This window comes from Bacillus rossius, chromosome 6 (genome assembly GCF_032445375.1).
Source record: "Bacillus rossius redtenbacheri isolate Brsri chromosome 6, Brsri_v3, whole genome shotgun sequence".
Classification (NCBI taxonomy): Eukaryota; Metazoa; Arthropoda; class Insecta; order Phasmatodea; family Bacillidae; genus Bacillus; species Bacillus rossius.
In genome coordinates this window covers 46,295,923-46,318,198 of record NC_086334.1, presented here as the reverse complement: position 1 = coordinate 46,318,198, position 22,276 = coordinate 46,295,923, and the positions used below count along the sequence as shown (strand labels likewise).

Genomic DNA, 22,276 nt, shown 5'->3' with positions numbered 1-22,276 from the left:
CCATCATTTAAAATAAAAATGTTGTTCGACTACAAATACGCACTCCAGATTCGGGAAGCACTCTAGGCCGTAAGTCGTATCTAATGGATGTTTCTCACTTATCTCTTCGTGATTGGCCAGCAGCAGAGCTGTTTCGGTCGAACTCAGACGTCACCACGACCACAGAACAAGGAAGGACATAGAAGTGCTACTCCTACAGTGGAAACTGATACCATGTTGCGCGCGACATATGACGCTGTCTGTTGGGTGGGCCCGTAACTACTAGCAAACAAAATCTCGGGATAGTAGTTTTGATAAAAAGTTTTAGGTTAATTATTTTAATTTATCTACTTGATACTAATTGTTTTGTAAAATTGATTTCAACTATGCGAAAAAAAACACTTAAGGCTGTTTTGTATTTTAAAAAAAGTAATGTTATATATAAATGAGAAGGAAATGTAAAAATTTCTGGTATGACACCACAAAATAAGTGGCTACCAAAATAAAGTGAAATCATTTTCACTGGTTTGTTTGCCTGATATAGCCGATGCATCACATCTCACAATCGATGTAGCTATGTTAACAATATATTATGAAAGCTGCCATCTAGCGGGCGGGCCCAAAACTACTTCAAAAAAAAATTGGTTGTCTGTAAAGTCGGTTTACGGACGATAGTTTTTACGTGACGTCATACATAGCAAAACATTGATGAAATGATTGCATACTTTTATGAATAAAATTGAATCATTTTTATTTTAATAATAAAATAATGAATACTTGAAATTATAATAGTAATCAGATTTTTAAAATGCAAGAATAATTAACCTTTATTGCCGAAATTGTTGTTGTAATAAGCAATGAAAACCACATTAACTTTTCACTTCACTTTATAAACAGTCGACGAAAAAGTTCACGTGTAGATGACTTGTAATTAATTTTAAAAACTGGCGTTTAGCTATAAAGTTTAAATATTATTATGAACAAGTTTTCATATAAATAAACTGTAATCAAATATCTATCATCAATTATATGAATCACCATAATTTTTTAGTCAATTTTAACATAACCTATTATTACTGCACTCGCCGACAGCGTAACGGAACACAGCGTAACGGAACAATGTGCGTAACGGGACACTTTTTCGTGCGTGCAGCCGGCGTTCATCGATTTATTAGACGTTGTCACGTCAAAATTAAGGTCTCAGTCTCCCCCATGATCAGGACGACACACGTGTTGAGCGCGGCGCGGGACCGCGAGAGCGCGTGCCGGCGGAGGAGAAGCGAGTGCGCATGCGCGGGTCTGGGCTCCCCCTCCCCCTCCCGCCGGGTCATCACCGCGCCGTCGGCCGCGGCACTCGTCGGCCGGGAAGCAGGCAGCGCGGACGTGCGACCCAGACCCCTCGCAGCAGCCGCCAGCAGTCGCCCATGGAGCAGCGCGACGCCGTGAGTTCTGCGCCGTGCCCCGAACAGCGAGGGTCGGCCTCTGCTTAGCGCTGACTGACTCGCAGACAACGTAAAGCTTAAACCGGTCGTGAAATCTTGTACAGGAGTTCCTTACATGACGCATGTGAGCACTAAGAAAGAGATTTTTGTAAATTAATTCCCCTAAGAGGGTTAAATAGGGGATGAAAGATTGCCATTTTTAAAGTCAGAAATATGTAAGTTGGTGTTTAAGCTTCTGTTTATAAATAGAAGTCAGATGTAACAGTTTTTTTTTTTTTGTAATTCATAAGAAATGAAGATCAAATACTTCTGAGAATTATTATGTTTTTAATTAGAAACAAATTCACATTTAATGATTTTTATTCTAAATTAAATATAAATTCTGAAAAGCATGCTTTCAGTGTTAGGTTTATGTATTTCTCAGTTATGCCGGTTTGACGTCTATCGAAGTCCGGTGGTTCCTGAGATGTTGGCGATGGGAAATCCGATCGGGCACACGGCTAATAGTAGTAGAATAAAAATGGATCAAAATTCGTGCGATTTTTTGGGAGGCTAAGCTCCCAAAGAGCATAAGAGAGATGAGCTTGAAACGACCTTTTGGAAGTTCGTGCAGATCTTTCTTCGGAGGACCTTCGCGGACGAACGGTAACACGTATGAAAACACGGATTGAACCGTCACAGCGTATCATATTTAATGAGATATAAAATTTCGATCTTGAGACTCATCATTACTGTCGGTAATTCCTTAGTTACAGCCGAACTTAGATCCATGTTATAATTTTTCATTTTTTTCGCTAATGTTTCAAATATTTTCCGTGCATAAATTACGGTTGCCCAATCGAAATTAATGAAATCTATATTTTTTTCCCATTGGGAATTATCGTAACATTGTCGTTTATAAGTAAAAATTTATTTATAAAAATAGATTTAGTTTTATTGAAGTGAAACTTCTTTCGGCGTGTTGGAAGTAAAATGTCCAGGCCGAATTTTAATGCAAAGTTTTCTTTAAACGTTGTGAAAAGTTTTTTTTTCCTAGCCTAAATTATTCTGTGTAAGGTGTGGGTCCAGGTTATGGGAGGACCTAAGTGTGTCTCAGGCCGAAGCCTATACACTCTAACATGCGGGTTTTTAACCATACAGGACAAGGGCGCGTGCATCATGTGCTAATTGGGGTTTACTGGCCAGCCATGGCTGCGATTGGCGCCATGGCTGACGTCCCATTGGACGATTAGCTTAAAAGCTAACTAATGTGACCCAGGTAAAACCTGCATAGACACAGGGAAAACCCTGGGCCGGGTCATGCGGGGATCAATTATCATGCATTAGGCATGCAGGTAACTACTGGACAAGAGGGAAGAAGGGTCCAGGTAAGAAGAGTTGGAGGGGCTGAAAAATCAACCATGCTGGAGTTGGGTGCTTGGGCCTTGCGGCCCGCATTTAAAGTTTGGGAACTCCTGGGTTGTTATTAACCAGGGGCGGGCGACTTCACTCGTCAGCCCAGCCACAGCTGCCCAGGCAGCCACAGTTAAAACAGAAGTGAGCAGACGAGCCAGTAAACCGGCTCGAACTGCGGGCGCACGGAGCGAAAGGCAGCCTGACGTTGCGCCATCTTCATCTTCCTTCTTCAGGTTAACAGCAGTGTACCTTTCAAGCCAGGGTGGGGGGAGGGAACCAACCTCGCCACCCAAAATTCCCGAGACGGTTTAAGGTCGCGCCGCTCGAGGCTACTACTGCCAGACCTACAGTAGCCCCAGCTGAAGGTTCCTGATGTCTTCCTTCAGAGTTACGATGCATTTCCATTCCGTTGCGCGCGCAGCAGTTCACAGCTCCGCAAGTTCCAGCCCGCAGTTCGTCTACACTTCGCTACTAAGGCACATCGAGCTCCCCTGCGGTGCCTTCGCCGACGAAGCTGCTTCCTGCCACGCGCCGAGCTACATTCAGGCTACCTTTCACCCCGATAGCCGTAATAACGACTCCACAGGCCGGCAAGTGGTCCGCGGACTGCTATTGGTTATTCACAGCCACCCCAGCGAGATTGCAACTCTCGAGCTGGGCTCCCGTATCCGCCACCCGCGGGACGCGGTCGGTAGCAGTTGGCGCTGCTAGGCCGCCCCCAGCACGCACACAAAACCCACACGCACTGCCAGCCTTCGGTTACCCAATAGGGCGCAGGGAACTCCCAGCCAACAGCCCGCGAGAGAGATGCGCACGCCCCGAGAGACGACCACCGACGTGAAACGTTTCCGACGCAAAAAGAACGAAGAATATGTTGCGGACGGCGCAGAGAACTTGTCGGGCCTCGTTCCCTTGCGCGGACTCCACGTGGTGGCGTGCGGCTCAGGTTGAACCCCGCCATGCTGCAGGGATAGGCGGGTCACGGCGGTAGGGACCCGCCTGCGCCTGACGCCACCCCGACTTGCTGGCATCTAGTAAGGGAGTGATTGGGCAGAGGGCAACACAGCGGGGTTTGAGCTTATTGTTGTGCACCGTGCCACGGGCCATATTTGCTAGGAAATGTTGTTCTTTCAAGTACGTATTATTATAATTACTTGTGTAAATAAGCATTGTTTAACATTGTTATATGAGTATTGTTTTAGCTGTTTAACTAGATAATATTTTGCTGGTATAATGCTTTTCACGCTTTTGTTTGACAGGGTAATTATTTGTCTGGAATTATTATTTGATCAATTAAATCACACACCGTATTATAATTATGAGCCCACGAGCGTGTGTAAATATGTTAAGTTCAACTAAAAGTTCAAACAAATCCCAAGCGTTGAATATTAACGGTTTTTATTTTCACTTTGTGGCTAATGAAAATAATTACCTTGAGGTAGGTCCGTGCCGTTTAGTTTAAGCGTCGCGGATTGGTGTACATGTGTCATTGTTTATTCATTCGACGACATCAACATTACCAATGCCTATGAATGTGCCTATGAATGCATTGCTATATGTCTATGTAGCCTACTGGCAGAATCTGCTGCACTATAATTAAGTGATAATGTGATATTTGCAGAGCTACAAAATCAATCTAAAAGAATGCCTGATCACATTTAAACTATAACTATTATAACATTCAATTAAAAACCTTTTCATTATAATCAGTCCTAGTTTGTTTGATATTTACGAAACAAATTTTCTTTATAGTGTATTTCAACAGTAGTATTTATTGATAGTTAATCAATATTTATTGATCAATAATTATTGATCTCCTGAGCAGTTAGTTTGAAGTGGGTAATAATTTTTTAATTCATGTTTATTTATAAAATGTTCTTCTTTCTTTCTATATATCTGCCGTTAAACCCCTTACGATATACATACTAGTCGAGGTTTAAATTGCCAAATGAAGTTTCACTTCTATCACAACCGCTATTTTTTTTTTTACACATTTTTAATTTTCCACCCCATACTAATGTGACTCTCCCAAACATCAAATTTCGCATACCTACGTCAGGCAATTGGAAGAACGTATATATATATCTGCCAAATATAACTACACTATCTGTCATGTAAACGTGTAAGAAAATATTTTATATTTATTTTAATAAATATGTAGAACACTCAAACATGTATTTTCTCACTAAATTTACAGCTACAGACCCAAATTGGGGGTTCCAACGAGCGAAAGGGAGTATAAATTATCTCAACACTGGTTGTTTTGGTTGAGTTAATTATAAAAACAATTTATTTTTAAGACGTTAAATTTTGCTCGCCACACTTGAGTCCTAGGTGCTCTGTGTTAAAAGCATGGCTGTGTGTGGTGTTATAGACGTACGTTAAGTTTAACTTTGTTTATAAGACTTCCCCCAATTAGCCGTCAGCAAAAAATCAGGGACTTTGATAAGTCTACTAAAAAAGGACACTTCGTTTTCATGACTCGATTCAGTGAGAAACTAGCTGTGAAAGAAGTACATCGTGGGTGTACTAATAATAATAATAATAATAATAATAATAATAATAATAATAATAATAATAATAATAATAATAATAAAGAAGGCAAAACAAAGTCGACTGAAGTTAACTTTTGTCGAACAATTTTTTATGAATTGAGACGTGATCAGGATAGTGAAATTTTTATTCCTAGTCTACTGATTGAGAAACTGATATGGGAGTATTTTTTTTCGAGATATACTTCTGACACTTTTAACTTGGTCACGTTTTTTGTGGCATACCCACGGTATCATAATTCTTTCCACGCTAACATTACGAGATGAGATAACAAAGATACACATTTTCTACGGTAATATGTTCGCTATATTTTTATGCAATTTCCCATTCTTTTCACGTCCAAGTAACCTAAGTTGGCATACATAGATAAACATTAAAGGGTGTGAACAACACTTGGTTGGCTAAGCAACAAACTAACGTTGCATTTTAACTAAAAGATGTTGCATAAGTCCATAAAGGCTGCATTGGCGCATGAAAGTTCACGAGTGACTTGTTCTTTCTCGAAAGGCAGCATCGGCGATTATATGAGGATCTTTCAAACTAATCGCAAGGTAAAAAACATTTGGTTGACATATATTAAGATATTTAAGGGTCTTTAGGGAGGTATTTGGAAAAAGACACGGTGTCAACACGACCGACTTCTGCACTGAAAAGGTTTAAGACTTCTCGTCATTCGCCATTATTATGTCATCGTTGTTTAGGGGGCCTAGGGGCAATCTATACGAGTGTTCATTACAAAGACACTCCACGATTTTTTTTTTTCGAAAATTTCTTCTCCCGTGTTATGCTACACGCTATCCGATGTTTATACAAGTTTTTATCGTCAACACCTTTTGATTGACTAACTGTGCCAAGACCACTTTATAGAAGAAAAATTTCAACTGAGCAATGTATACAGTTTAATTTATATAGTCACAGTTTTTAAAATTTTTTTTTCATAAAATATTAAACAAACAAAAATAACAAACGTGATGGTTGAGACCGAAATTTAAGGGCCCCGCCTAGTCAAGAGCGTGTTATTGTTAGTGAGGCGGGATGATAAGTGCGACGCCCCCTGGTGCTTCTAGCGCGGTTTCGCCCCTAAGCGCAGGACTCGAAATATCGTCGTACGAAAACATTATAACACTATATTAACATAACATTATAACATTATATTGATAAGGGTGCATTGTATGTCTCTTCAGTGCTTTCAAGAATCTATACCAGGAGTTGCGTACCTAAACATATTATTCTGAGTACATCCTTTTTTTTTTTTTTTTTTTTTTTTTTTTTAGCAATTTTTCTCTCTCCACAAATTATCCAAATTCAGAATGAAATAAGGTAACATAAATCTCCATTTCTACCTCAAAATATTATTTTATGTTTTTATTAAGAAGACACGGCTCGGATATCTTGAGCAGTGATTTCTTCTGAAGCTCTTCTCGACGAAAGTGTGCTCTGGTGGGTGGTAGAGGGGGGGGGGGGGGACGTCACGAGGCTGTGCGCATAGGCTCGCAAGACCGCATCCTAATAGGCTTAACTATCTCCCTGGCTCTCTCGCGGAGGGAAGCCTACGCTGATCAAGGACACACGGGGGAAAATAAATTGAGTTGTCTTAAGCCTTAAAAAACGTACGCCTGCTTAATTCCACGGGCGTGTCCACAAGTGCTGGCTTACACGTGTGAGAATAAAGGTAAATTAGCTGCATGTTTTCATTTATTATGCTCATAAAATAATTAATAGCTCTTTCGAACAACTGTTAAAAATGTAATACCATGAAGTAATTTTATTTTACTACAAAATCACCTTTCGTTTAGATAGTCTTAAAAACTGCACATAGTATATGCTAGTTATGTAATTAAATGAAAATAAAATATAAAATGGATTTAGTTTTAACGAAACTTAAAAGCCACATATTTATCAGTTGTGTGTAAATAACAGTTTTCTTGAAGAAGTTTTATATGGAAATTCATCATCTAAGAAACGTTCGTAAACAAACTCTACCGATATCTTCGCAGACTTACGGGCACTGAATTTACTTTCTTTCAACATGAACTCACACAAATCATTCTAATACACTGAAAAAGTTTTTTTTATGGAATTAAATTTGTTCATTTACATGAAAACAACTTTATCGCTACAAAAGAGTTTTCTTAGGGTTAGGGTTCCTACCTAGTCAGTTATGTGTTGTGTTGTTCCAGAACATTCAATAGTTAAAGTTATTTGTAAACCGTTCCCTGAATAGATTTCCAGGATTAACTGCGCACGTAATAAACACGATACAACAAAATAAAGTCAAAGTTGTTGAATATTGGATTATCTTCTCCATAGTTTAACAAATATAATGCTTGAATTAAACATCAAAAAATTTATAAACTTATGCACCAATTTTTGTAATAAATACTCGAAAAATACTCGAAAAAACGTATTTTATATATGCAAAAATAATCATAGCCACGTGTTGTACAATGTTTGAATATATTTCTTGTAGTATTATTAACCATTTATTGGCAACTGTTTTCCAAAGGAATTTTTTTTTGTAAAAGTACAGTTTTTTTTTGTTTTGTGTGTATTAATTAACTTTCAAAACCTTGTCAAGTATTAAGAAAATAAGTTATCTTCCTTCGCGGGACTTCTTTAACCGAACACCGGGCTCGGAAGTCGGAATCTGATGAAGTTTGTACGAAGATCTGGTAACTGTAACAACGAAGAACTCTTAGTTTATTCGACAGCATTCTTCATTGGAAAGCCCGTAAATTTACTTCACTGCGTGTGAAGAGGGCGTGCAAGTGACTGCGAAATCCTCGTCAGTTTATTTTCTTGATCGGGATTTACGTAGCACGGCTCTTCACACGGGCTCTGGGGAACGGAACATCCAAGATTGAAGAATATGGCTCCGACGCTAGTTTTCAGGAAAAGTACTTTTGGGAAAAACTCCCTGTTATTTTCTTATAAAACAGGACAATTTCCAACGAGTTTTAATCTCACACCAACACTCAAATAAAATTTATCAACTTTTTTTCATACAAACAGAAGCCTAATGGCTCACTTAACATTTTATATTTTGGTAGGATTCATGCTGCCCTGTACCAACTGATGGAAATTTTTTTTTCTAATTTGTACATACCAATCTGCAGAAAATAAAAAAAATTGATTACGTAATTATATTAAACTACCTATAATCATGTAAATCCATGTTGTTATTGAAAAAATGACAATTTTCCGGAAAATAATATTTTTTTTTTATATTTTCCCAGAAAATATTCGTTTGAAAACTTTCTCATTCACATCTCTACTCCGAACCGCTAACCGTCTTAGAGGGAGGAATTTGAATACAAAGATTCCTCGCCACACACCACAGTTGGTGTTACCTCACTGGTTGGTAATTAGCCACCAAACACATGAACGTCTCGTGAATTCGCTGAATATAGTCGAGATGGGAGCAGAACGGCTTTCTTCTTCACCGTTCAAACATTTTCGCCATAAACTTACGAAGAACGCTGTTTAAAAACTACCCAGGATCTTCTAAAATTAACGGTTATGTCGGCAAGCTCACGAGTGCTGAGCTCACTTACTTTGAACATGAATGGATAACTTAAAATAATGCTGATATTATAACAAAACGTTCGACATCTCGTTGAGTCTAACGCGAACCTTCTTTTTTATCCTTCCACGTGTTTGTTTGCTCCTTTACAACGAAACATAACTGGAAGGTTGGCACTTGGCGTATTTTATTTGGAGATTCAGTTATCTGAGATTACGAAGATCTCCTCGTTTGAAAAAAAAGTTAAAAAATTTATTGCAATTTCTATCAGTGGTATGTGCATGACCATTACGTTTTCGCCAATAGAACGCTATCACGTCAAATGTATTGTAAGAAGTTACAATATCTTTTTTTTATGTAGTGTTGAAAATTAATTCTTGTCAAACTGGTTTCCAAGGCAATCTTTTTATTTTTGAAAGTAGAGAAAATTTTGTTTTCGGTGTTGGTATAAGTGTGTATGTTTCGATGAATGTGTTATATGGGGGAAGCCTAAGATGTACATCAAGATCTGTCCCTACCGAACACGCCCGAATATTCACCTTCGGCCAACCTCGGGTTTATTTATATATATTTATATTTCTCTGTTTATTTTAATGTAGCTATACTAACCTAACTAACCGTCCATAGTGTTTTAAAGCGTTTTAATGTAGCTAACTTAACCGAACCCCTTTTAATATTTGAATTCATTTTTCCTGCGCAAAAATAAAACGAATCCCGAGGTTGGCCGAAGGTGAATATTCGGGCGTGTTCGGGCAGGGGCAGAACTTGATGTACATCTTAGGCTTCTCGTTAGATGGCGGGCCCGCCTGTCCGGCACTGCGCAGCCCTTAGCGCGCACCCTGCCCCGATGTTCGCTCCTCGGCGGGGGGGGGGGGGGGGGGGCAGACCCTGGGCGCGCGGCACCAGGTACTCATGCAAATCAGCCCCAGAGGGTTCGATCGGCGAGCTCCAGGCTGGAGCAGGAGTGTCTCGGGGCCCCTCGGTTCCGTTACTCGCTGCCAGCGCATAAGCGCGCAGGCGAAGCTGCGACGCCAGATCGCGTTACGGGCACACGTCAGGCGGACACGTGAAGTACCGTCAAACGGGGTGAATATGATCAGAGGGGCGAATAGGATCAAAAGTTTGTAACATTATATTTTGGAACATAATACAGAAGAAAATATTACCTACACATTGTTCAAATATTTATAATGGTAGTTATAATATGTAGTTCTATGTACAATTCTTTTCTGCTGTATTATGCTTCAAAACATATAATGTTACAAACTTTTCTATTCACACCTCTGATCATATTCACCCCGTTTTACGGGAAGCCTAAGATGCACATAAAGTTCTGCCATTCCCGATTACACCCGAACAATTCACCTTCGTCCAACCTCGGGTTTATTTAATATATTTATATTTCTATGTTTATTTTAATGTAGCTATACTAACCTAACTAACCGTCCATAGTGTTTTAAAGTGTTTTTATGCAAATAACCTAACCGACCACTTTTAATATTTGAAATCATTGTACCTGCGCAAAAATAAAACAAATCCCGAAGTTGGCCGAAGGTGAATTGTTCGGGTGTAATCGGGAATGGCAGAACTTTATGTGTATCTTAGGTCTACACCCGTTTTACGGTACCCGTCAGTCGCCTCTTCGCCACTTCAGTGACCTCCGAGACGGACCTACACGGCCCTCTGTTTCTGTGCACCCGGGCAAACAACGCCAGTCCATTGGCCGCTGGCTTGTGAGTTGTCTTCAACTGGTTTGCCCCGCGATTCAGTTAACTTCTCCGGTCGAGGGTTTCTCGCTGACTCGGAGTCGATCGCAGATGAACAGCGAGCCAACGGACAAAATCAGCTTAAATGTACGTGTATTTGAATTTTAGAACTACTATCGCGGAATGAATACGCAAAAAAAAAATTTTCCTGTCTCTGGTCATTACTAGTCCGTGATAAGTTGTCCAAGACGTGGGTTCTTGGTCTCTGAAGTTTTCGACGCGTATAACTATTGTCATACCTGGCCAGCATCTCACACCGAAACGGTACGTTTAGTGCAGCTTTCAGTTTGCAGTTTGCAGTCTCATGCCCGGGAAGAAAAATTTCCAACAGGTGTGAATACCCACACAGGACCGATATTCAAACCCGGGACCCACGCTCAGAAAAAAATATTTTCTTGCTTTTACAAAAGATTCCTTTTTGGAAACCAGTTGCCAAGAAATGATTTGTAATACTACAAGAAATATATTGTAAAGTTGTATAATAAATGGCTACGGATGTTTTTCCATATGATACAAGATTTTTTCGAGATAATGCTGAGTATTTCTTACAAAAATTGGTGCATAATTTTGTATTTTTATTTATGTTTCATTCAAGCATATATTTTAAACCATAAAAAAAAGATGAAGGAATAAGTATTCAACAATTTGACATTATTTTGTTCTATTATGCTCATTAATGTTCGCAGTTCATACTGAAAATCTATATATTCAGGGAACTGTATACAAACAATTTTAACTAATGTAGGTGCTGGGGTAACACAAATCATAAATTTCCGGGTAAGAATCCGAACCCAGTATTACCGCGAAAGCTGTTTTGTAGTGACAAATGTGTTTTCGTGTAAACATACAAATTTACAAATGTCTGTAATTTTACATGAATATGTCTGTTCCGTTTACAGAAAGTAAAACCTACAGTGCAAGGTGCCTCAAGATAATAATTTCCACTGTTGACGTAGCCGGCCTGGAAGCCCGGGGCGGTTCTGCCGCCGCTGGGGAAGAAAGCAATATTCCACCCCCGGAATCCCCATGAATATTTAAAACGTTTCCGGCGAGGGTCGCGGCACCTCTCGGCGGGAAAGTCGACGCGACGAGATGCGACTAAAAGTCCTCCATTGCCGTGCGACCCGAGTCACCTCGCAACTCCGCCGGCGTTCCGTCGTAGCGCACGCGACTGTACAGAAGAAGACTGTACTTTTACAAAACATTCCTCTGGAAAACAGCAGCCAAGAAATAGTTTGTAATGCTACACGTAAGATATTGAAACTTTGTACAAAACATGGCTATTGTTAGTTTTACATATATGATTTACATGTTTCTATATTAAGTATTTCTTACTGAAATTGACGCTTTATATGATATTTTAATAAATTTTTTTCATTCAAGCATTATTTTTTAAACCATAAAAAAGGTAATAGAATATCCAACAATTTGGCTTCATTTTTTTTTATTATGTGTTCAGTTAATTTTGGAACACCATTCAGGAAACGGTTGGAGGTACTAGGACAACACAAAGGCTAAATACCCGGGGTAAGAATCCGGATCCAGTGTTACTCTGAACACTATTTTGTAGTGATACAATATTATTTATTTCCGTGTAAATGTACAAATTGGCAAATATCTGTAATTCTACAATAATGTTTGTGTTCCGTTAGGAACAAATTCGCGCGGTTTTTGGACACGGGAATAACGCGCAGTCATCTGACAACTCAACAGTTTTGCATGTTTCTGTGACGTCTTTAATCGCTTTGACACGTCCGAAGGTGGAGCAAACCAGTGAATAAACCAACAGCGACTGACCGGTCGAGTAAAGTACAAGTGACGGTGGTGTAGGATGCCTTGTCTCGAGGGCAGCAGGGGGGCGCACCACAACGCCGAAATACCACATCGCCGAAATGTCAAATTGACCACAACGCTGACAGCTAGAAAACTGCTGTGTATCACAACGCCAAATTACCACAACACCGAAATACACTAACGCCGAAAAATGTCATTGCAGGACTGCCACAAAGGTTAGGTTAGGTTAGACTAGGTTAAGTTAGACTAGGTTAGGTTAGACTAGGTTAGGTTAGACTAGGTTAGGTTAGACTAGGTTAGGTTAGGCTAGGGTACGTTAGGCTAGGATAGGCTAGGTTAAGTTAGGTTAGGTTATATTACGCTAGGTTAGGTTAGGTTAGGTAAGGTTAGGTTTGATTGTGGTATTTCGGCGTTAAGGTACATTTAAGAAACACACACAAATTCATTCAGTTTTTATTTCGGCGTTGTGGTACACAGCAGTTTTCTAGCTGTCGACGTTGTGGTCAATTTGGACATTCGGCGTTATGGTATTTCGGCGTTGTGGTAACGACCCGGAAGCAGCAGCCAATGAACAGATGACTGGGGGGCGTGTCTTCCCCGCGAGACAACTCTTTTTTCCCGCACTAAATTCCTGGGATTCGTATTCCGTCAGTATACGTATACCTCTGGGGGGGGGGGGGGACTCAACATATCACGAAACACAGACGATGCCACAATGGTTTAACATACAGCTATTCCCGGTATCCTTTCGCGAAAAATCACATGCACCTACAAATGGCTTAATGTTCGAGAAAAAAACATAGCGTCATCAAGTCTCACCTGCAGGTCAATAAACCCACGGAATTTTCGTGCCTCTACGAATGAATATTTATAAAATCCAGGAAAAATTGCGGAATCATTTTAACGATATGCTGGAATCCAATGACGTTTATCTTTTTGTTGCTTCTATGCCACAGTTATTCTGAATGACTCTGAGCCAAGGAATAATTATTTATAACTTAAAAATATAGTTTTTATATATTTTGTCTGTCTGTTTGTTCAAGCATCAATTGAAAACTAATTGACGGATTCTGATGATTTTTTTTCATTAGTAAGGCCTTTAGCTAACTTAAAAACTATTTTTGCCAAACGGTTTTTTTATGAATCAAATATATTATACACCTGAAAATTTATATTTTTCTATTTTTTTCGTAAAAATGTTTGGAATAAATTACATACGATTCTTAAAATGGCGCAATACCCTGAAGTAGTGCTAGCGAAGCCGCGGGTTGTAAGCTAGCTGAATTGTGAGTCGTCTCGACTGGGTGGCCTGTGATTCGTCACTTCTATGAGTGAGGGTCTCTAATTGGCCCTCAGTCCTCCAGATTAACAGTGAACCAATGACAGAAGCAGCACTAAGGTATAATTATTTGAATTTTAGCATAACACGAAATGAACCCGCGAATTTTCCGGGTCTCTACTGATTGGGTATTTTTTCGTTGGTTTGTTGAATATAGATGTTTATTTTTTCCTGTTAGTGGTAACAAACTGGAATTTATCGCTTTTGCGAACTCTAGTTTCGGAATGGTATCGCAAATGGAACTTTCATCAGTTACTCCAGAGAGGAGGGGATTTATTTGCTACGATCGGAAAAGGTGGGGGGGGGGGGGGGGGGTAAGAGCGATACAAACTCAACAATCTTCACGTCCCAGGTGGTAAATAAATGAACGTACAAAAAAAAAAAGGCAGGACCGACATCGTTGTCTTTTTTTTCCCGATACTAAATCTCTCAGCCTTTGTCATCGGGTATTGGGTTGTTTGCTTCTCCCTTCTATTTTTTCCCCTTCTGCCATCCCGTTACGTACTGTGAGCGTCGCGAAAGAAGAAGCTCGGCTATTGGCTACTCGGTAGCTCAGAAACACTAGAGCGTAAGTGCTTCCAGCGGAAAGCAATTTGTCGCTGCAGAACGACGCTCTTGCGGCTTTCAGGTCGAATAGCTGCGGTCCTTTCGCCGTCTCAGATTCACGACTCAGGAGTACGGCTTCGAGCTAGATCGTCCAGGCAACGCGTCGGAATAACTGAATTTTTGTACCGAAACTTCTTTTGCGCGCGATGGGAGTAAAATTTCGAATTTTGATGCAACATTTTCGTGAAACATTTTGTTTTTGAATGTTTCTCACGCCAAAGAGCTATAAAGAGAGAGCACTTACGAGCGGAGGCTTGAATTCAAAAGAAGTTTCACTTCTGTCACGTGTGCTGAGTTACACGCGCTCTTATTTTTTTTTTTATGGGAATACGTCTTGTAAATCGGGATGCCGGTTTGAAAAGCGGAGTGTTTACAAAATAAGCATGGCTGTTGAAACGTTTCAAAATGTAAACCGGGTTTGGTATAGGGTAAGGGTTTACTCATGTACTAATTCAAACTATTTTTGTATATTTACAAGTCACAACGAACAATAGGCAAGTTTCTCGGACGTTCGATTCCGGATGAGTCATCCATTTTGAGGGAATATAATAGACGCACCGTGTTTACCAATTTCAATCAAATGAAACTCATTTCGTGCAGAAAATAATAAAATATTGAAACCACTTTTGAAAATTAAAAAAAAAAATCGTTTTCCACATAAAGGTTGTAATATGAATTTACGAAGAATGGTGCAACATAATTTATGTCAAGGATGATGGCGTATTTATTCAATCGAATTGCAAGAAACGACGATTAGAAGAAAGGAATGCTCGTGATAATTAAAAAAAAATCCATTTACCGTTGTATAACGGACCAGACTCTGCAGGGAGAGGAAAAAAGTTAAGATGGCGGACGTTTTTAACTTCCCATTCACACGACGTATTCACTTTAAAAACTCGCGGCCGTGTTTCGACACTGCCTTCCACAAATTATTGTCAAGCCCCCTGACATTTCGTTTGTATGAACATTAATTTTTTTTTAATATTCATACTAAAGAAGGCTTAATTGATAATGATGACGGATTAATCAACCCTAAGGCTGCTTTGGACCCACACTAATCTCCAAAAAGAGATGGCTCATGGCGTGACCAGGAAAATAGTAGGGTGTAACATAAAGAACATATTGGAAGTATAATTTTCTAAATTAATATCCGTATGAACTGAAAATCAAGCAGAAAGCTAACAGGTACTACAATAATTGATGGTTCTCGAAGACAGTACCGGTTCACAGATCAGATTTCTGCCTGCTTGTTAGTTTATTTGGCTTTAGTTTAAAAATCAGGAGGAATACACTGTTTGAAACTAAACGAAAAGCTGAGATAGGACTAATTGGTATAAAAAATTGTTTTCGAGAGCAAACATTTCCCCTGCTCCAATTAGCGCTGCTTTTTCAGGGGCGAAACGACGATGACCACTTGAATATCAAATTATTTTACCGTTACACGTACACTTCTCATGGGGGAAAAATTGCTGCTTCGTTACTGTACATACTATCTAACGCAATGAAACTCCATATCCAAAAAACATAATTTTCTTTTTACAAGAGTAGCACAGGAGTGGGTACATTTCCTTCATCTATTCGCTGCGAAATTAATTTACGTAACTGTAAAAGGTCTATGGTTCAAAGAGAATATTTCATTTTGAATCCACTTCCTCCGCAGTTAGCCACCTCGCAACGTAAATATTATTCTTGAAAGTTTTCCCCGTAAAACGTAAATTCATCTGAACGAGCGGTATCAAGCGCGCACTCATAAAGAAATAATAAAAAAAATCTACGAAATTTAAAACCAGCTCTCTTGGGACCATCATTAAAATTCATTTAATGTTTAAATGTTTCAAATAAATTGCTCTGCAGGGAAATTATATCTTCTTTCTTCAGTTTTTTTTTTTTTAAAGCAAATCACAACGCATTGTCTGTCGGCTTCCAAGAAACAGGGCATTCGTAGTTTTTTTTTCTTTCGATGTTTAACATTTCTCTTGCTAAGCATTTTAAAAAGTTCAAAATATTTACCATAAGATGTGTGAGGTATATTGATATCTCAGTTTGAAGGTGTAGTAAAATCAGTTGAAAATCATGATTGTGGACAAACGCCATAGCTAGTTTGCACTGTATGGCATAGAAAAAACCCAAAGATCGGACAAAGAAATGTGAATACACGAGCATGCAGAAAACAAGCCCAAATGAGCCGATGTTAGTATGTCCGGCGCCTGGTGCCGGTGCAAAAAGCTGAAGCCGGTGTCCGCCATATTGGATTGTGACGTTGGGGCAGCCATCTTGAATGGCCTTGACCTTGACCTTGGTCCAGGCTTCCATCTTGGATACACCGTTTTTGTTTTCACCACCTTTGATTACGCCATTTTGAATTATGATGCCTTCTTGTATTCTAGAAAATTCCACTATATTGAATTCTATAACTATCCGCCATTTTTATTATGACGTAACCGTTTCAATTTTCGTTATGGCCTCTAAATGAAAATCCTTTATTTTCATCATACAATTTTAGGAAAAGTTTTAAAATTTCTAAACAAAATAATTAATTAAATTTTAACATAAAAGGTTCTAACATTAGGTTTTCTCCATTTTTATGACGTAACTGTTGCAATTTTCGTTACGGTCGCCATCTTGAAAATCTGAAATTTTAATCAGAAAATTTTGGGAAAAATTTTAAATTAAAAAGATATATAATAACAATTTTAATAAAAATCATTCCGCCATTTTGAAATTATGATGTCACATCCGCATTCTTGAAAACCTATAATTATTATTATGATAGAAAATCGGGAAATATTAAAAATATATAAAAAATAATTATTTAAATAAAATTTTGATAAAATTTTAATTAAAAAAAAACAACATGCGTCATGGAGCTAGTAGTCCTCGGTTCGAACCTGGTGGATTCCGGCTCTTGGTTAGATACTTGATCAATGCAAAAAAATAATTTTATGTAAAAAATATTAATTTTAATAAATTTGGTGGAAAGTCCTAAAAGAGGCTTAAATATTTCTACTACCAGCCTCCAGTAAGCCGAGGATGACATTTTGTCCACGATCTTTAAAATTCGTAATTATTTAGCTAGAAATTCAGGAAAAACTCCAAAATGCATTTAAATAAATCATTCATTAATTTAGTCTACTGATTGAATCGATGGATTCCTGTCCTTCGATCCTTGGACAATACAAAAAAAAAGTAATTTTATTTAATATCACATAAATTTACCCTATAAGTGACAGGTTCAAGAAATAATATACCACAAGTTCTTTTACAAACAAAATAATGATTCCATGAATTCTACACTAATACAAGTACAAAAAAAGCAGATTACTTAAGTCTTTAAGATTTCTAGAGTTATACAGTCTTATTAGAGTACGAAGCGAGTCCTTTGCATAACTTGACATTTGTTTTCAGTTTATCAGGTCGTCTAATTAGTACACTACATTTTTCACACAGCGAAGAATATTCGATTTCATTGAAAGGACAGTGATTTATTTCATAACGTTTTTCACTTGGAATATTTGCTATTGTTTTGCCACAGAATATAAACTGTTTGGTTGTGAAGTATGTTCAACTAGTACTTTGAAAAACATGTGCCTTTTTAATCTTCCGTAGTGTATAAACTGACTACAACACCTGTTGCATTGATATTTAATGCGTTAAGAGTTATAACAATCGTGTATTACGTAATCAAGAATGCTCAAGTTTTTAATGTTGCCACAGTTGGTTGATGGAACACCAAACTCCTGCTTCCTTTATCGATGTCACTGGCAGTGCTGACGACCATTGCAACACCGGTAAAACGTCAACCACAGAAGTCTTCAAGGTCTGCTCTGCTGACGATATTGCACGCGTAGAAATATCCTGCAGTGCTGGCGGAGAAAATGCAACTGTTGACGCTGATACCAACAGGCGTTGAAATAAAAAAAAATTAAAATTTTTTCTTAATTTCAATTTCGTTTGAATTTATTCTAAACCATCTTAATATTATCTTAAACATTGGTGCAAAGCAAATTCAAATTTCTATACGACCACGTTATTAGTGCAAGGGATGAAAAATTATGTTTGAAAGTAAAAAATATATATATAGCCTATAAATAATTACCTTAGTTGGCTGTGCCGATTTTTTTTTTTTTTTGTTTTAATGTCAATTCTATTGGCTGCTATGTGATATGGTTTCATTACTTTCAGAAAAAATAATAATTTTACCTAGCTTTTTAAAAATTTTTAAAATGATTTTTAAAAGGTTAAATGAAATTTTAAAAAAAATCCTAGATAATACTAAACCATACCACGCAGTAGACACCATTACCTACCTTTAAACAAAAATAAATTCAGTTATTTATTCCATTTGGCTTTCCTTATAAAAACTGCACACAAATGTTAAAAATTCAACTTTGTTGCAAATTATGCAAAAAAAAAATATGTTTTGTTGAAGTTCAGCTACTCGAAAGTCTACAAAGTTTAACCGCTTTTAAACGTAAAAATAAAATAATGGAACCAGTCATATGTACAACCTTAATGTTACCTTGAAAGTTGTGGTTCTTTTTTTTTGTTTCTCCTTTTTCCTCTTTTGGCTGTTCACGTTTCAAACGTTCATATTGGTGTTGTCGTTACTTCGCGAATTCAAGCCCAGAGATTGCCTCGGAGGTCCTCTTGCCCAGTCTGTCGCGCCAGCGATACGCGAGCGGGCGTCGATATTGTCCCCGGAGCGCGCATCAAATCAGCTTAGCGGCGGCAACTCTCTCTCTCTCTCTCTCTCTCTCCGCAACCAGAGTTCAAGCCGGACAAAGAGCCCCCTGGCTCCCCCATGAATATTCACGACGCGACGCTTGTTTTTAAACGGTCCCTCGCGAAGGAAGGTAAATGGGTGAAGGGGAGGGGGAGTATCGAGATGAAAGACCAGCCATGTCCTCGTACTTTTCCGCCGACTGCCTCTCGCTCGAACGCGGCTTTCGGGAGGACGGGGACAGGCGGGTAATAAACTACCGCCTTTCAGTGGCAAGTGTGCTGTGTGTGAGCTTTGCAACTGAGCTGGGAATTCTAAAACACCTGGGGATCGAGAAAAAAAATATAAAAAAAATTATGCGTGGTTTCATTTCGTGGTAGGTTATAAACCGGAAGAATTCGAGGAATAATAAAAAAAATGGGTACCTTTGTCCTGCACCTGCATTTTATGACGAGTCCTTTGCCGCAAATGACAAACCAGCAACTGAAGAAGTACCGAATTAAAGAGCAACTCGCACACGATACTGCAGCTAATGAGCCAACGGCAGAAACCCGAATATGCAAACAACTGTGGATCAACGAACCCGTGAAAATATTTATTTCCAGACTCGCTGAAGTTAATAATTTTTTTTTTTTACTCGAGACCTCGATTTTTTCTTTATTTTCATTTTCTCGTCATTTTTATGAGACGAGTCTGATTTAAACCAAATTTCAAGTGCAGGTTCATAATGTCAAAAATAAGTTGAAAAAATCCATACGTCTTACGTTCTAAAGTGCTTCCCAAAGCTGGTACACGTCTTTGGAATTGGAGCAGCAGCCAATGAACAGTTGGCATTTGCCCGAGTGTGTAGAGGATATTGGAGTCTATCCTTGAGGTCATTGAACCCGCGAATTTTCCTGGTCTCTACCAATCAGTACTTGACTTCGGTCCTATGTAACTGTTTAACTTTTCAGAAAACTTCATTGTCTGTCCGAAGGGTCATGGGATTAAACCCGAAGTATGAGAATATGGAAGTAATGCTCGTAGTATAAGTGGTGGGGGTTGGTCTTCTGCTGGTCATATGTAGTGGAGGAAGGAGGGTTGCCAGGGTTTTTTTTCCTTCAAGTGAATCCATTATTAGTCCAACCCAGAACCTCAGACGTTGCTGACGTAAGCTTTGCTACCGCCAATTATTTCGTTAATATAATTCGGCGACGGCGACAATATTTTGTGGTGGTTTTAGAACTGTGTTTGACTAAACACTATCCAGAATCTGAGTTTGCTAACAAAATTAAGCTTAAATTTCAAGAGCATACGCACCAATCTTAGGAAGCACTTTAAACTGTAAGCAGGGCAGAGGAGGGGAGGGGCAAGGGGAGCTGGGTCATGTCTCAAAATATTTTTTTTAATGCGTGTGTTCAACCTGATATGACAATTCAAATTTTAATTAAATCCTTTGGAAACTTGACGAGTTACGCAATTGGTGCATATCACTTTTATACAGTTATAGTCATGGTAACGTTTAGTAATTAGAGTTTATTTTTAATTTTGGGTTTTGAAAATTTGTATATTAAGTAATGAGGAGGGTCCCGACAAAATTATTCGCACGCCGCCCCCCTTGCCTAAATATTTCAGTGTCTCTCGAAATATATTTTAAACTTATTTTTGGGGGTGAACTTGCACTTCAGGTACATTTACATGTTAGCAGTTCTTAAAAAGCAGCTTTCACTCGCCCGTGCACGCGACTCCCCGAAATTTCAAGTCCTTCTAGGACGCGTTGAAAGCCGCGGAGTGTGACATTTCGCGCGAGTACACATTTGCAGAAGTGTACTCGACGCAGCATTTGGGGGGGGGGGGGGGGTTGTGCTACGTGCCGCTCTCCTTGACGTCAACACGAAATGGGACGTCGGGGCCCGTCCCTGCGGCAAATATTTGCTGTGAACGTCGACGAGCGTGTTCCGTCGTCTGTTGGCTGAACCACTCCCGGCGGGGCGCACGCCAGACTCCCGCCGCTCGTGAGTCGCTCGACTGAGACTTCGCCCCCGTCACCGGAGCTTCCCGCTGGAAACACTAAACATACTCCATGCAGTCATGTCCCGTTCCAGGCCGTTATTTCGTATTTACCTACCTCGAACACGGTTACACTTGTAAACGTTTCGAGTGACCGAACCTCAACAAAATTAATATATTTATATATAATGCATACTTTTTTTTGCATAATTAGCTGGCTTTTTTTGTGCAGTATGAATAAAAAGAACCAAATTCAAAATAACTGAAAATTTTTCGGCTTAAAGGCAATGCTGGTTGGTGGCTACTGCGTGATATGGTATTAATTTATTTCAGAAAGTTTTATTATAACTGAACTTTTAAAACCGTACAAATTCTAAGAATTTTAAAAGTCTTGGTTAAATATTTTTTTTTTCCTGAAAGTAGTTAAACCATATCACATAGTAGCCAGTAAATTTGACTTTAAACTTTAAAAAAAACTACAAGCAGGTTGGTTGCAGGAAACAGATGGATGGTTCAGGAAGAAGAATTGTTGAGGGTTGGGCACTTGGACGTAATGTCCGGATCCGCGTGATTTGTGAGCCACGGCATAAATCAGTGACGTCCAAGGACCAGCAACCACTGAATATTTAACGAGTGCGTTAAATTAACTATTGGGTCAGTGAAATATGAAGAAAAAATTGTTCCACAAATAAACTAAATACATATATTTTTTAGCTTTTATTTTTATCTCGGGCATTTAAACAATCGGTGATTTGTTTGGATCATAATGTAATTTACAGATGAAGTAAAATTAATTTGTGTCGGCAACGTTGCAATACCTGTGTATTGCCATAGCAAACACAAAACCATAGATAAAATTACTATCGTATTAGTTCCTAACCTCAAATATTGTTTATGTTTAACTTCGCTGTAAATAGTGCTCCAAAACAGTCCCAGCTATGATAAAAAAGAAAATCATGCCACTAAAATTTTACATAATTTAATTATTATTATAGTTAAATTACATCGCTAACATTTTATTCGTTTTATATCACCAGCTGATACACACGTGGTATATAATGTAGCACCGTTGCGATAAATACAGTCCTAAATGTGTGTTCATACTGTTTTTTTAATAAATAGTTTTATAAATGTTTACAACAGCACTGAAATATTAAACAAAATTGGTCT

The 22,276-nt window shown here is 38.7% G+C and overlaps 1 protein-coding gene across 1 annotated transcript in view; it reads left to right on the top strand.

Moving 5' to 3' along the window:
- Positions 1-1,341: 1,341 nt before the first annotated feature.
- Positions 1,342-22,276, top strand: part of LOC134533139 (uncharacterized) — a 92,436-nt gene continuing 71,501 nt past the window's right edge. Inside the window, exon 1 of the mRNA XM_063370445.1 lies at positions 1,342-1,421. Within this exon, the coding sequence (XP_063226515.1) occupies positions 1,404-1,421 (18 nt within the window). The 5' untranslated portion in view covers positions 1,342-1,403. The remainder of the gene's footprint in view (positions 1,422-22,276) is intronic.